Source organism: Salvia hispanica, chromosome 4 (assembly GCF_029641045.1).
Source record: "Salvia hispanica isolate PSC_SH4W2 chromosome 4, Shi_PSC_v1, whole genome shotgun sequence".
NCBI lineage: Eukaryota > Viridiplantae > Streptophyta > Magnoliopsida > Lamiales > Lamiaceae > Salvia > Salvia hispanica.
Genome location: NC_142695.1, coordinates 59,386,029 through 59,399,161, shown reverse-complemented (window position 1 = coordinate 59,399,161; position 13,133 = coordinate 59,386,029). Strand labels below are relative to the sequence as shown.

The 13,133-nt window shown below is 37.3% G+C and overlaps 3 protein-coding genes across 4 annotated transcripts; 1 reads left to right on the top strand and 2 right to left on the bottom strand.

Annotated features, from left to right (window-relative positions):
• LOC148929754 (putative inactive disease susceptibility protein LOV1) lies at positions 1-3,280 on the bottom strand. The gene is made up of 2 exons (XM_089069506.1): positions 2,482-3,280; positions 1-2,067 (listed from the first exon to the last, which is right to left on the bottom strand). Exons 1-2 carry the CDS (start codon positions 3,269-3,271, stop codon positions 269-271), a joined length of 2,589 nt encoding a protein of 862 aa, XP_088925632.1. The 5' UTR covers positions 3,272-3,280; the 3' UTR covers positions 1-268.
• Positions 3,281-7,744: 4,464 nt separating this feature from the next.
• Positions 7,745-8,119, top strand: LOC148929753 (uncharacterized). Its single transcript, XM_089057012.1, has one exon. It carries the CDS (start codon positions 7,745-7,747, stop codon positions 8,117-8,119), a length of 375 nt encoding a protein of 124 aa, XP_088913138.1.
• Positions 8,120-8,204: 85 nt separating this feature from the next.
• Positions 8,205-13,133, bottom strand: LOC125195631 (disease resistance protein RPP8-like). 2 transcript variants are annotated; one of them, XM_089070059.1, is made up of 3 exons: positions 13,021-13,133; positions 10,851-11,647; positions 8,205-10,385 (listed from the first exon to the last, which is right to left on the bottom strand). In XM_089070059.1, the coding sequence occupies exons 2-3, from the start codon at positions 11,632-11,634 to the stop codon at positions 8,656-8,658; spliced, it is 2,514 nt and encodes an 837-aa protein (XP_088926185.1). In that variant the 5' UTR covers positions 11,635-11,647; positions 13,021-13,133; the 3' UTR covers positions 8,205-8,655. The 2 variants fall into 2 exon arrangements, with proteins under 2 accessions (XP_088926185.1, XP_088926186.1); XM_089070060.1 differs by lacking the exon at positions 13,021-13,133 and having other exon boundaries at positions 10,851-11,411; positions 11,518-12,754.

The following is a 13,133-nucleotide window of genomic DNA, read 5'->3' as shown; positions in this document are numbered from 1 at the left end:
GATCCAGGGAATAAACCCGACAAAGAAAATCCGAAATAGGAAAAGGATTACCAAATGAAATAAGGAAACTAAAATAGACTCCTTCCTAATTAAGCTAATAAGGACTTGCTTCAGCTAAACATAATTGTGAAAGATAAAGCGGCCTTCTTGCTTGATGTTGGGGTCGAATTTGCTGGCAGTTGATGTGAGAGCTGATGAGCGAGCTTGTGGTTGTTGGATTTGGTGTAAGCGAAGTGACCTCCATTTTAACACAAATATCCACTTCAAATTATGGACTGATATCCACATCCACTATTTTGGAGAGCAAGCCTGAATTTTTTATATTTGTTGCAATGTGTTTGGTTGTTACCATCTTAAACTTTTGCAAAAGACTCATCGACTGAATTTCTTGTGGGAGTGTCTCCAGACGTGGACAATTCGTGATTTCTAGTTGCTTGATGTAAGGATTTTCAAATTCTTGAAATCGTAATACTCTCAGATTCCACAACTCACTGATGCACAAGATTTCAAGTCCACTCATCTTGAACACCAATTCTCGACCATTGTATGCATTCCGCAGTTTGAGGCGCCTTAGGTTGCGCAACTCCATTAGTATTGGCATGGGATTTTCATCAAGACAAGTATTTATCAAAGCCAAGTACTTTATCCCCAAAGGGAAACTATTGGCACTTGGTAGCCTAGCTATGCATCCATCAAGCCTCAGAGTGCGTAGCCTATTACGCCTACATAGAACACTAATCTCGTCCAAACAAGACATCATTCTGAAGCGAAAGCCTCTCAAAATAAGGTGCTTAAGTTTCTTCAACTCAGCTAGTGATGGAAAGAGCTCGTTTACATCCGAGTTTTCATCAATTTCTTCAATACCCAATTTATACAGACTAGTCATCTTCTCCAAGTTCGAGGCTTCATATGTCCAAGAATATATAGACATGAAAGTCAGGGTCTCAAGATTATGTAGTGCATCTACTTTCAAAGGCTTTCTGCAAATCACATCAGACATGTTGAGAAGACGAAGGCCACTCATTTTCTTGATAATATCCGGCACCTCCACCATAAAGTTTAAAGCTATATCGAGAACCTCAAGCCTTTTCAAGCCCCCCAACGAGTGTGGGATCTCTTCCACATAATTGTTTCTCAATCCCAAATACCTTAACTTGGTCAATGTCCCGATAGATTCTGATAAAGTCTTCGCCCCAAAATCTTCCATGTCGAGTATTTTGAGGAGTTTAAAACTCTTCCAATAAGACTGGCCGGCATCGTCCAAGTATTGACCACCTCCATGGAAGATGAGAGAAACAAGATACTTGTCTTGATTCGTAGAGCGATAAAATTTGTCTACGCCAATAATGAGGCATAAGATTTGAGAAATAAGACTTTTTTCTTGATTTGTGGAGTGATTAAACTTGGCTCTGCCACAATGAATAATACGATGACGAGGGCTCTCTAAGGGTCGATTATTTCCATTGTTCCTTATGATCTCAAGGCCTATTTCCTCCTCTGCTTTTTTGATGGATAGCGTGTGTAATAGAGGATTCATGCGACACCTTTTCACTCTATACATTTCTGGGTACGGGTGGACGACTTCAATAATGGATCGATCAGCTAAACTGGCACATGGTGTAGTTCCTGTTCTTACTCCATTTGCAGCCCAAATATGGCGCAACTTCTCTTCTCTCATTATTGCATTTTCCTTAAAAAAGGACATATGCAAGAAACAAGACTTCATATCTTCATCCAATTCAAGATACATCGGTTCCAACAACTTCAATGTTTTGCTCAAATCAATTGAATCAAAAAGTTCTTCCCATTCAATCCCTAAAAGTCTTTGCTTTGCTTTCTCCCTTCCAACATCTATTATAGCAAGCGGCAAACCCCCACATTTTTTTAACATCTCCCTGCCCTTCCTCTCCAACTCCTTTGTGAATTTGTTCTCAACACTTGTAATTTTATCAACCGTTTTCAAAAACAATTGCCAGCTCTTATCATAATCCAAAGCTTTCATCTCATGAGTGTAAGACAATCGTTCAATCTGATGGCAACTGGTGATCAACAATGTACATCTATGCCCTGATTATATACCATGTTAAGGGAGACAAAAAAGGATATTGAAGTGTGAAATTAGGAAGTCCCTACATTGTGCGTGTATATATAATTCAGAAGAATTAGTTTTTGTTTCGTAATGTATTTTGACTGATTTAAATATGGCCGAAACATATTGTCAGAACCAAAAGCTAACACACTTAAAATGTGTAGGACCAAAATGGTTTTTTATTCAAATGTAGGAACCAATTTTGAACTTTAGTCTTTGATATATTAGTTCAACTAATTATATATCGAATATTAAAACAACTTAAATTATAATCTAGTTTGAAAGATTTCTATGCCCTAGTAAAAGCATTTCAAAATCTATTTCTATCTATGAAGGTGAATAAGTTTAAGCATGCAGAATTGATTCTAACATAAAAGGTTAAAGAAACATACTAATGTGTGAGAGGAATGCAAGGTCTAGCAAGAAGGATTTGAGGCGCATTTGTGGCAGCACGTTGTCGAGAACTATAAACCATGGCGGCATTTCTTCCAGGTGCCGGAGAAGCATCTGTTCGAGACTCTGGTTGTCCATCTCCTCCAGCAACAACGAATCTCCATCAAGTGTCACCAACTGGCGCATCAGTTCCACAAGCACCTCACGTCTACTTGTAAAACTAGAAAGGCTTATCCATACGCGGTGCTTGAATTTTTCAATGATGGCCGGATGGTTGTATGCCTGTCTCGCAAGGGTTGTCTTTCCCATACCAACCATGCCTTTGATAAGAATAGGTTTATCAATAAGCCATATCTCTTCACTAAGAATCACTTTAAACACAAGCTGTTGCACGTCTTTCTCCAAGCCCACCACGACACCTTCGTCTCCTTCTTCTCCAGCACTTTCTGAACTACTTACCGCCGCCTTACCAACTCCGAACTCCATCATGCGCTTTTTTATCATCCTCAGCGCAGTTAGGTCCTCGGAGATACGATATGGTCTCAGTCGCATGTGTTCAGCAAAAACTTGAGCCATCTCAGCAAAGTCAGCTAGCAAATTTTTTAGCCTGCTCATCTCTTCAGATTTATTGTCTCTGAAGAAGTCTGACATCATTCGGAGCTCTTTTACTACCTCTTCAAGGGCTTCTAGTGTCTCAGGCTTGTAATAAATAAAATCATCGGTCGTCGGCAACTCAATCAGAAAGCTCTCCAGTTCCCCTATCACCCCTAAGATGATGGCCTCTGACATGCTTATACGCAAACTGCACGTACGAAAATTGACAATATTTATCTCAGATTTTGCTTCATTTTTACCAAATGGATATTTTAGTAATATTAACTCTGAAGAAAAGCACTAAGATAAATTCGAAAACAACTCGATTAAGTTTTGTAGGGTCAACGATTTTATTAGATCCAGATCCAGATTTAGATCCCGATTATTTCTATTTCAAAATTAATCTTACACAAATCTGCATAATATCATAACTAATTAATTAATTATCAGTTAGATCATTATTAGCACTATATTCCATACAAATTGCATAATCCAAAATATGTCATAAAATGAAACACAAAAGCATATAATCTACTTAAAGTGATTTAACAAGACAGTGATCTAAGAAACAGCAGTTGATGTGAACGAAATTAAATGAAGTTCCAAACCAAGCACTGATCTAAGAGTTTTCCCTTTAATTTTATTAGATATTTTACTACACTCATATTCCTTGGTATAACTCTACTTCCAAATCAAATCAACATTAAAAATATAATCTAAATTTAAATGGATCTGGATCTCAAAAATTATAATCAAGATCCAAATCATATTTGAATTTGGTCCTAAAAGTGAAGCAACAAATAACAAACCTTAAGAATATAAAGCAAGTTCTCAAACTTGAAAGGCTTTTGATTGAGATTTATATGCTATGTAATATAGTAAATCTCCTCAACTCATTTCACCCAATTATGCACCACAAATATATGAAGGAAAGGATTTCAAAAATCTATGTAAAACAACATATAATCATAAACATGGTGAATTAATTATGAAACAATTCAAAGAAGAGAAAATACCTTTTGCGATTATTTCTTATCTTCACCGGCGACTGTGAATTGAATGGAAAAGTGTTTGAGATCTTTCAGATTCTGGATGGGATTCCAACTTCAACTTCGTGGACTTATGGTCAAATTGATTGGGAAGAAAATAAAAAAAAATGATTGGCACAGACAAGTATAGTATTATAAACCATGTGAAAGGAAGTAAAATAAATGCAGCCACAGTTATTTATAGACCATATTTATCATTTTTTATTGTCTTAAAAAATAGAGCATATTTATAAAATGAAAATTTTCAACAATTCTTTTTTACATTTTTTCATTTTCTCTTACTAATAATATGAACCGTACATTTCATTAACACTGCGTCTCTTTTTATTCCCTTGTCTCTTACTTTAGATAAATTAGTCCTTAAATTTACATAAATTATTCTCTTTAACTTTAACTTCATAAATTAGTCTTTAACTTTTACATAAATTAACAAATTAAGATGACTCAGCCACACCTTACCCAGCATAATTTAATTAATTGGGAGCAATAAAAAATTAATCAATCAACCACTAATAATAAAAAGTTTAGTAAGCTTTATTGGGGCTTTCGATGGCATAATTTAATCAAATGTCGCCTCGAAATAATAACTACGGTGGATTAAGTGTGAAGTGGAGTATCAATCATCTTAAATCCTATGCAGCATCAAGTTGCATGCCAGTCTCTCCAACTTCCAAGAAGAATGTCGATGAAGATATTTTCAAACAAAATATTAATCACTCCAACCGTAAAAAAAAAAAAAAAAAAAAAAAAAAAAAAAACTTTCTGAAATAACAAAGATTTTAATATTATAAAATTGTTGAAATAAGAGATTGATAGAAGAAAAAAGAAATGGATTAAGTAGATTATGGGTCCTATCTTATTAGATTAATAGATTATGAGTTATAGCTATCTTGTTAGGGAGAAATTTTTTTTAATTTTAGAACGAACTAAAAAGAAAAATTGTGTTTTTAGAAGATGGATCGAAGGGGTACAATATATTATTAAAAAAAATGTCAAATATTAATTCTAAAGATGCCTTCGTTTTGAAAAGTTGAGTATATATAAACAGGGTAGTGATAAAATGAAAACTTAAATACTGTACAAACTCAAAATTCTTCAATACAGTTTCAATACAATATCAACATAGTATAAAATTTCAAGATTTTAAGAGCATCCACAATGGCTTTAGGCTAGCCACAAACTCCTTCTGCCACATAGGCTAGCCATAGGCTAGCCACAACAATCAAAATTAAAAAACAACTAAATTTACGGAATAAACACAAAATACAGAATTAAATTTACGACACATATACGGGAAAATTCATTAATTTCATTAAAATAAAAAAAAGTACATTAATTAAAAAAAGTTACATAATAAAAAAATACATAAAACAAAAAAAACTATCGTCGTGCAGTCCTCCGCGACCACAACTCTTCAATTAAATCTTTTTGGAGTTAAATATGTGCATCCACTTGGCGCATGTCGGCATGTGTCTGGAGGCGGCCGATTTCATCGTGAGGTACCCCCTTCGTACGTTGGGGGTGGCTACGCCGTGGCTTGGACCGGCTTCATCGTCATTGGCCCAACTTGTCAGTTGTACACCTTCATCTTCGACTATTATGTTGTGCATGATAATACATGCGTACATTATAAAAGCAATGCAATCGACATGCCACAAACGCGTTGGACCCTTAACTGCCGCCCATCGAGCCTGGAGCACACCAAATGCACGCTCCACGTCCTTGCGTGCCGACTCCTGTCGTTCCGCAAATTAGGCCTTCCTGCGTCTTCACAAAGATGGGCCACCTATGGTATACCCCATCCATGAAGTAGTAGCCCATATCATGCTGGTTGCCGTTGCCGACAAAACTGATGGTCGGACCGACGCGTTGAACAGGAGTGACGAGTTGAGGACGTTGAGGTCGTTGTTCGACCCGGCTACCCCAAAATACGCCTGCCAAATCTACAGCCGATAATTAGCTACGACCTCGAGGATCATCGTGGGATTCTTTCCCTTGTAGCCGGTGGTGTAGAACCCCTTCCAGACAGCGCGACAGTTCTTCCACTTTCAATGCATAAAATCTATGCTGCCTAACATCCCCGGGAACCCATGCTTCTCCCCATACATCTGCATCAGATCCTAACAGTCTACCAGGCTGGGTAGGGCTTCGAAGATATGGTCCTTAAATATTTCAATGACGCCCTCACAGAAATACTTCAAACACTGCAGGAGGACAGTTGTCTCACCGATGTGGAAGTACTCGTCCCACATGTTTGATAGCTGCAGTGCACTTTTGTATAGTTGTGTGGCCGGGTCTGCCCGCCGCGTCGTACCTGAACTGGAAACAATTATATCGACGCTCTAAAGCGTCAACGATACGCATAAATAACTCCCAATGCATCCTAAAACGCCGCCTGAAAAGGTTGGCCCCAAACCGCAGCTCCGGAGCGAAATAGTCGTCATATAGCCGCTGATGTGCAGCTTGGTGATCCCGTGGACAACCGGTCAAGGTCGAGGTACCAGCGACTGCAAGGCCCTTTGTAACAGCCACTCTGCCTCGCGGGTCGTATAGGCCTCTAACACTTCCAACACTTTTCGTTCAAACTCCTCCTCGGCATCCCTAGCACTACTACCACTACCACCACTACCATCCGCGTTACTCATTTCGCGTTATTGGTCTTGTACAGAAATTAAGAGAGAGAGAGAGTTCGTTAAAACAAGCGGTGCAAATGAAAATGACGTTCAAATCGTGTATATATAGTGTTTCGGATATTAAATTATAAAAATAATGCGCTGGCCGATTACTCGCCGATCGCCAGCCTACAATGGTGGCGAGCGGATCGGCGAGCGCTCGCCGATTCCATGCTAGCCGCTAATAATAGTTCGGCGAGCGGACCGGCCAGCGCCAGGAATCGGCTAGCTGGTCGTTCGCCGACCATTGTGGATGCTCTAATGTCAACACAATATCAACACAACATAAATCATTGACTACCGTTGAAATTCTGTTGACATTTTTCAATGATCCAGATCATAGTTTTGAGTTTGTACAATATTTAAAATTTTCATTTGATCACATCCCTATATAAAATATTACCTTGTAATTCAAATCACATTATTATCCAATTTCATCCAATTTCTTTGGCTTGCCTCTTAAATTAAGAAAACAATGGTGCAACGAAATGTAGTGAGCTAAAGTTGCAAAATGGAAATAAAGGTTATTTAGAGGTAAAAAATTAAATTAATTTCGATTAAGATAGAAAATTAAATTATTTAAAAAATTTAAAGATAACTAGTCTATTTTTGAAAAAAAATTAATTTAAATTTAAAAGCACTCTTCTCTAAACCAATTTTCTTTATTCCCACTTTTGATTCTCCACTTTACTTTGCTGACCACTTTTCATTTTCCACTTCACTTTGAAATTCCATTAATTTTCTTTTACAGCGTCTCTTTACATTATCAAGTTCTTCAATAGCCGAAAACCCCCTTTTCCAATAATCTCTTCGTGATTAAGGTAAGTTATCAATCAACTAAACCTTTTTCAAATTGTTGTATTTATGAATTTTTTGGCCAGAAATGTCAAACACACTTGTGATTAATTTAAATTAGATCAATTTATTGCATTTATAGAATCACCAAAATGTCTGCTGAAGAAGGAGAAATGACGTTCTCACTGAAAGTGTTGGTAAACAAAGACAAAACTAAGGTGTTATTTGCAGAATCCGATAGCAATTTCGTAGATGTTTTGTTAAGCTTCTTGACAATGCCATTAGGAAGAATCGTGAAGGTTTTGGAGAAACATTATGGAACAGAGACACCTAACATAGGTTGCTTAAACACTTTCTACAATATCGTTGCGAATCTCGATAGTTCCCATTTTTGGACCATTGGTGCTAAGAAGATTCTGCTTGATCCAACTTCTTCATTCGACTCCGATTGTTCAAGACTAAGACTCGATATTAGTGATTCTCAACCTGAATATTTCTGTAGTTCGTTGTGCAGTTGTGGTATTTGATTCCCGAGCGTAAGCATCTACTATGATCAAATTACCGGTTGCGTTGGTTGTCAATGGGAAAAGGTTCTAGTAAAGTAAATCAAGCTGATCGGAAGGGCGGAGTGTTTGCCTCAGACACGACAACTTTCGCCATCACTGATTCGACTTACGAACCGGGAAAGAATCAACAAAGAAAACCCGGTAAGGAGCTTATAGATCCGCTCGACCCAAATAATTAAAGTCTAATGTTTAATGCAAAAATAATAATAAAACTTATAGTTCCATAATCAGAATAAAAGCAAAAACTAACTGAGAGACATAATCTCCCAACCACTCCGGTGGACGCTCACTCCCCTGCACTATTTCCTGTTCGTTCACCGGAAATGCATCAGCTGTGGCTTCGCTCCCCTGTTCTGGTTCCTAAGATGTTGGCATTGTTTGAGCTGCGGTTGTCTCCGTATCAACGAATTGATGTGAGAGCTGATGAGCGAGCTTGTGGTTGCTGGATGTGGTGTTAGCGAAGTGACCTCCATTTTAACACAAATATCAACTTCAAATTATGGACTGATATCCACTTCCACTATTTTGGAGAGCAAGCCTGAATCTTTGATCATTGTTCCAATGTGTTTGGTTGTTACCATCTTAAACTTATGCAGATAACTCATCGACTGAATTTCTTGTGGGAGTGTCTCCAAATGTGGACAATTCGTGATTTCTAGTTGCTCGAGCTGTGCAATTTCACATTCTTCAAATCGTACTTCTCTCAGATTCCACAACTCACTGATGCACAAGATTTCAAGTTGCCACATCTTGAACACCAATTCTCGACCATTGTATGCATTCCGCAGTTTGAGGCGTCTTAGGTAGGGTAACCCCATTAGTATTGGCATGGGGTCCTCATCAAGACAAGTATTTACCAAAGCCAAGTACTCTATCTTAAGAGGGAAACTATCGGCACTTGGTAGTCTAGCTATGCATCCATCAAGCCTCAGAGTTCGTATCTCTTCACGCCTATGTAGAACACGAATCTCGTCCAAACAAGACATCATTCTGAAGCGAAACCCTCTCAGAATAAGGTGATTAAGTTTCTCCAACTTAGATAGTGATGGAAAGAGCTCGCTTACATCCGAGTTTTCATCAATTTCTTCAACACCCAACTTAAACAGATTAGTCATCTTCTCCAAGTTCGAGGCTTCATATGTCCAGGAATATATAGACATGAAGGTCAGGGTCTCAAGATTTTGTAGTGCATCTACTTTCAAAGGCTTTCTGCAAATCACATCAGACATGTTGAGAAGACGAAGGCCACCCATTTCCTCAATAATATCTGGCACCTCCACCATAAAGTTTAAAGCTATGTCGAGAACCTCAAGCCTTTTCAAGCTCCCCAACGAGTGTGGGATCTCTTCCACATAATTGTTTCTCAATCCCAAATAACTTAACTCGGTCAATGTCCCGATAGATTCTGATAAAGTCTTAGCCCCAAAATCTTCCATGTCGAGTATTTTGAGGATTTCAAAACTCTTCCAATAAGACTGGCCTGCGTCGTCCAAGTATCGACCACCTCCATGGAAGATGAGAGAAACAAGATACTTGTCTTGATTTGTGGAGTGATTAAACTTGGCTCTGCCACAATGAATAACACGATGACGAGGGCTCTCTAAGGGTCGACTATTTCCATTGTTCCTTAAGATCTCAAGGCCTATTACCTCCTCTGCTTTTTTGATGGATAGCATGTGTAGTAGAGGACTCATGCGACATCTTTTCACTCTATACCTTTCTGGGTACGGGTGGACGACTTCAATAATGGATCGATCAGCTAAACTGACACATGGTGTAGTTCCTGTTCTTACTCCATTTGCAGCCCAAACATGGTTCAACTTCTCTTCTCTCATTATTGCATTTTCCTTAAAAAAGGACATATGCAAGAAACATGACTTCAGTTGTTCATCCAAGCTATTATACATCGGTTCCAACAACTTCAATGTTTTACTCAAATCAATTGAATCAAAAAGTTCTTCCCATTCAATCCCTAGAAGTCTTTGCTTTGCTTTCTCCCTTCCAACATCTATTAAAGCAAGCGGCAAACCCCCACATTTTTTTAACATCTCCCTGCCCTTCCTCTCCAACTCCTTTGTGAATTTGTTCTCAACACGTGTAACTTTATCAACTGTTTTCAAAAACAATTGCCAGCTCTTATCGGAATCCAAGGCTTTCATCTCATGAGTGTAAACCCGTGGTTGATCAATCTGATGGCAACTGGTGATCAACAATCTACATTTATGCCCTGATTATATACATTGTTAAGAACTGAATGCAATAAGGGATACAAAAAAGGATATTGAAGTGTGAAATTAGGAAGTCCTACATTGTGCGTGTATATATACTTCTGAAGAATTAGTCTTTGTTTCGTAACGTATTTTGATTGAGTTAAATATGGACCGAAACATATTGTCGGAACCAAAAGCTAACACACTTAAAATGTGTTGGACCAAAATGGTTTTTTATGCAATTGAACGAGACCAATTTTGAACTTTAGTCTTTGATATATTAGTTCAACCAATTATATACTATCTAATATGATAAGTTTTGTGGGTGACAAGTAGAGTTATGTTAAAACAACTTAAGTTACAGTCTAGTTTGAAAGATTTCTATGCCTTGTAAATGCATTTCAAAATCTATTTATATTTCTAAAGGTGAATAAGTTTAAGCATGCAGAATTGATTCTAACATAAAAAGTAAAGAAGCATACTTGTGTCTGTGACTAATTTAAGGTCAAGCAAGAAGGATGTGAAGCACATTTCTGGCAGCACGTTGTCAAGAACTATAAACCATTGTGGCATTTCTCCCAGGTGCCGGAAAAGCATATTTCCGAGACTCTGGTTGTCCATCTCCTCCAGAAACAACGAATCTCCATCAAGTGTCACCAACTGGCGTATCAGTTCCACAAGCACCTCATGTCTACTTGTAAAACTAGAAAGGCTTACCCATGCGCAGCAGCGCTTGAAATTTTCAATGACGGCCGCATGCTTGTAAACTTGTCTTGCAAGAGTTGTCTTTCCCATACCAACCATGCCTTTGATAAGAACAGGTTTATTAAGAAGCCACTCTTCTTCACTAAGAATCACTTTAAACACAAGCTGTTGCACGTCTTTCTCCAAGCCCACCACGATACCTTCGTCTCCAGCACTTTCTGAACTACTCACCGCCTTACCAACTCCAAACTCCATCATGCGCTTTTTTATCGTCCTAAGCGCATCAAGGTCCTCCAAGATAGCATAAGGTCTCTGCCCCCATTTGTGTTTTGCTGAAACTTGAGCCATCTCAGCAAAGTCAGCTAGCAAATTTTTTAGCCTGGTCATCTCTTCAGATTTATTGTCTCTGAAGAAGTCTGACATCTTTCTGAGCTCTTTTATTACCTCTTTCAGGGCTTCTAGTGTTTCAGGCTCGTAATCAATAAAGTCATCGGTCTTCGGCAACTCAATCAGAAAGCTCTCCATTTCCCCTATCACCCCTAAGATGATGGCCTCTGACATGCTTATAGGCAAACTGCACGTACAAAAATTGACAATATTCAATCACTTCTACTGTATTCCATCATTTACTTTACTCTCTCTCCATCTCTCCTACTTTTCAACACAATTTATAAATCTTCATGCCCAAAAGTTTTGACTCAAATTAGTTGGGATAGAGAGGGAGTATTTAGAAACCAAATTCCGTTGGGGTGCTCAAGCTCTCCACTAGGCTCAGGATGACAATGGGTCAGATGTAGATCTACTCTTGCAAAACTCAATCTAATACAAGTCTTTTATGTTTTCGTTAAGATTTACCGGGTCTTCATGTTTTGGTTAAGATTTACTGGGTCTTAGAAAATAAGAGTCGGGTCGAGATCCAAAATATCCATGTGTCCCCATGAATGTGGACTTGGATCCAAATGAAATATGTACTTTGTAAAATTTTGATATAGTTTATACTAGTAGTTTTGAAGGGGAGAAAGAAGTCTTATGTTAAACTCATATTATATGGAGTGTTCGGTTTGCAAGATTGTATTTTGGGATTAAAAATGTAGTATCTTTGATTTATGAGATTCAATCCAACAACTAAATCCTAGACGGTTAATAATGAGATAATTAGTCATAGCTACACTTATATGACTAAAATAATCTCACAACTCAATCCTAAATTATATCTGGTTACTATTTTATCTAGGAAAGCAATCACCAACCTATAGTTATATAAGTTTGAAATATATTAGATCCTGATTCATAAGATTTGTAGGGTCTACGAATCTATTAGATCCAGATCTAGATCCGGATTATTTCTATTTCAAAATTAATCTTACACAAATATACATAATATCAAAATTAATTAATTAATTATCAGTTAGATCATTAGTAACACTATATTCCATACAAATTACATAATCCAAAATATGTCATAAAATGAAACTGATGATATAAACTCCAACCATGAAATGACACACAAAAGCATATAATCCACTTAAAATAAAACTGAAACTGAATAAATAAACATAAAGTGGTGTAACAAGACAGTGATCTAAGAAACAGCAGTTGATGTGAACGAAATTAAATGAAGTTCCAAACCAAGCACTGATCTTTACTGAATTAAGATTTAAGAGTTTTCTGGATATTCCTTGGTATAACTCTACTTCCAAAAGGACCAAAACAAATCAACATTAAAATTATATTATAAATTTAAATGGATCTGGATCTCAAAAATTATAATCAAGATCCAAATCATATTTGAATTTGGTCCCAAAAATGAAGCAACAAATAAAAAAACTTAAGAATATAAAGCAAGTTCCCAAACTTGAAAGGCTTTTGATTGAGATTTATATGCTATGTAAAACAACATAATCATTAACATGGTGAATTTGAAACAATTCTAAGAAGAGAAAATACCTTTTGCGATTATTTCTTCTTAACTTTGTCGGCGACTGTGAATTGAATGGAAAAGTGTGTGAGATCTTTCAGATTCTGGATGGGATTTCAACTACAAATTCGTGGACTTATGG

What these genes read in the sequence shown, in the direction of transcription:
- LOC148929754 (XM_089069506.1), bottom strand. Translation starts at nt 3,271, where the DNA reads ATGTCAGAGGCCATCATCTTAGGGGTGATAGGGGAACTGGAGAGCTTT. An exon ending in TGCATTCCTCTCACACATTA is followed by an intron (nt 2,068 to 2,481) that starts GTATGTTTCTTT and finishes GTATATAATCAG; the next exon opens with GGCATAGATGTACATTGTTG.
- LOC148929753 (XM_089057012.1), top strand. Translation starts at nt 7,745, where the DNA reads ATGTCTGCTGAAGAAGGAGAAATGACGTTCTCACTGAAAGTGTTGGTA.
- LOC125195631 (XM_089070059.1), bottom strand. Translation starts at nt 11,634, where the DNA reads ATGTCAGAGGCCATCATCTTAGGGGTGATAGGGGAAATGGAGAGCTTT. An exon ending in TAAATTAGTCACAGACACAA is followed by an intron (nt 10,386 to 10,850) that starts GTATGCTTCTTT and finishes GTATATAATCAG; the next exon opens with GGCATAAATGTAGATTGTTG.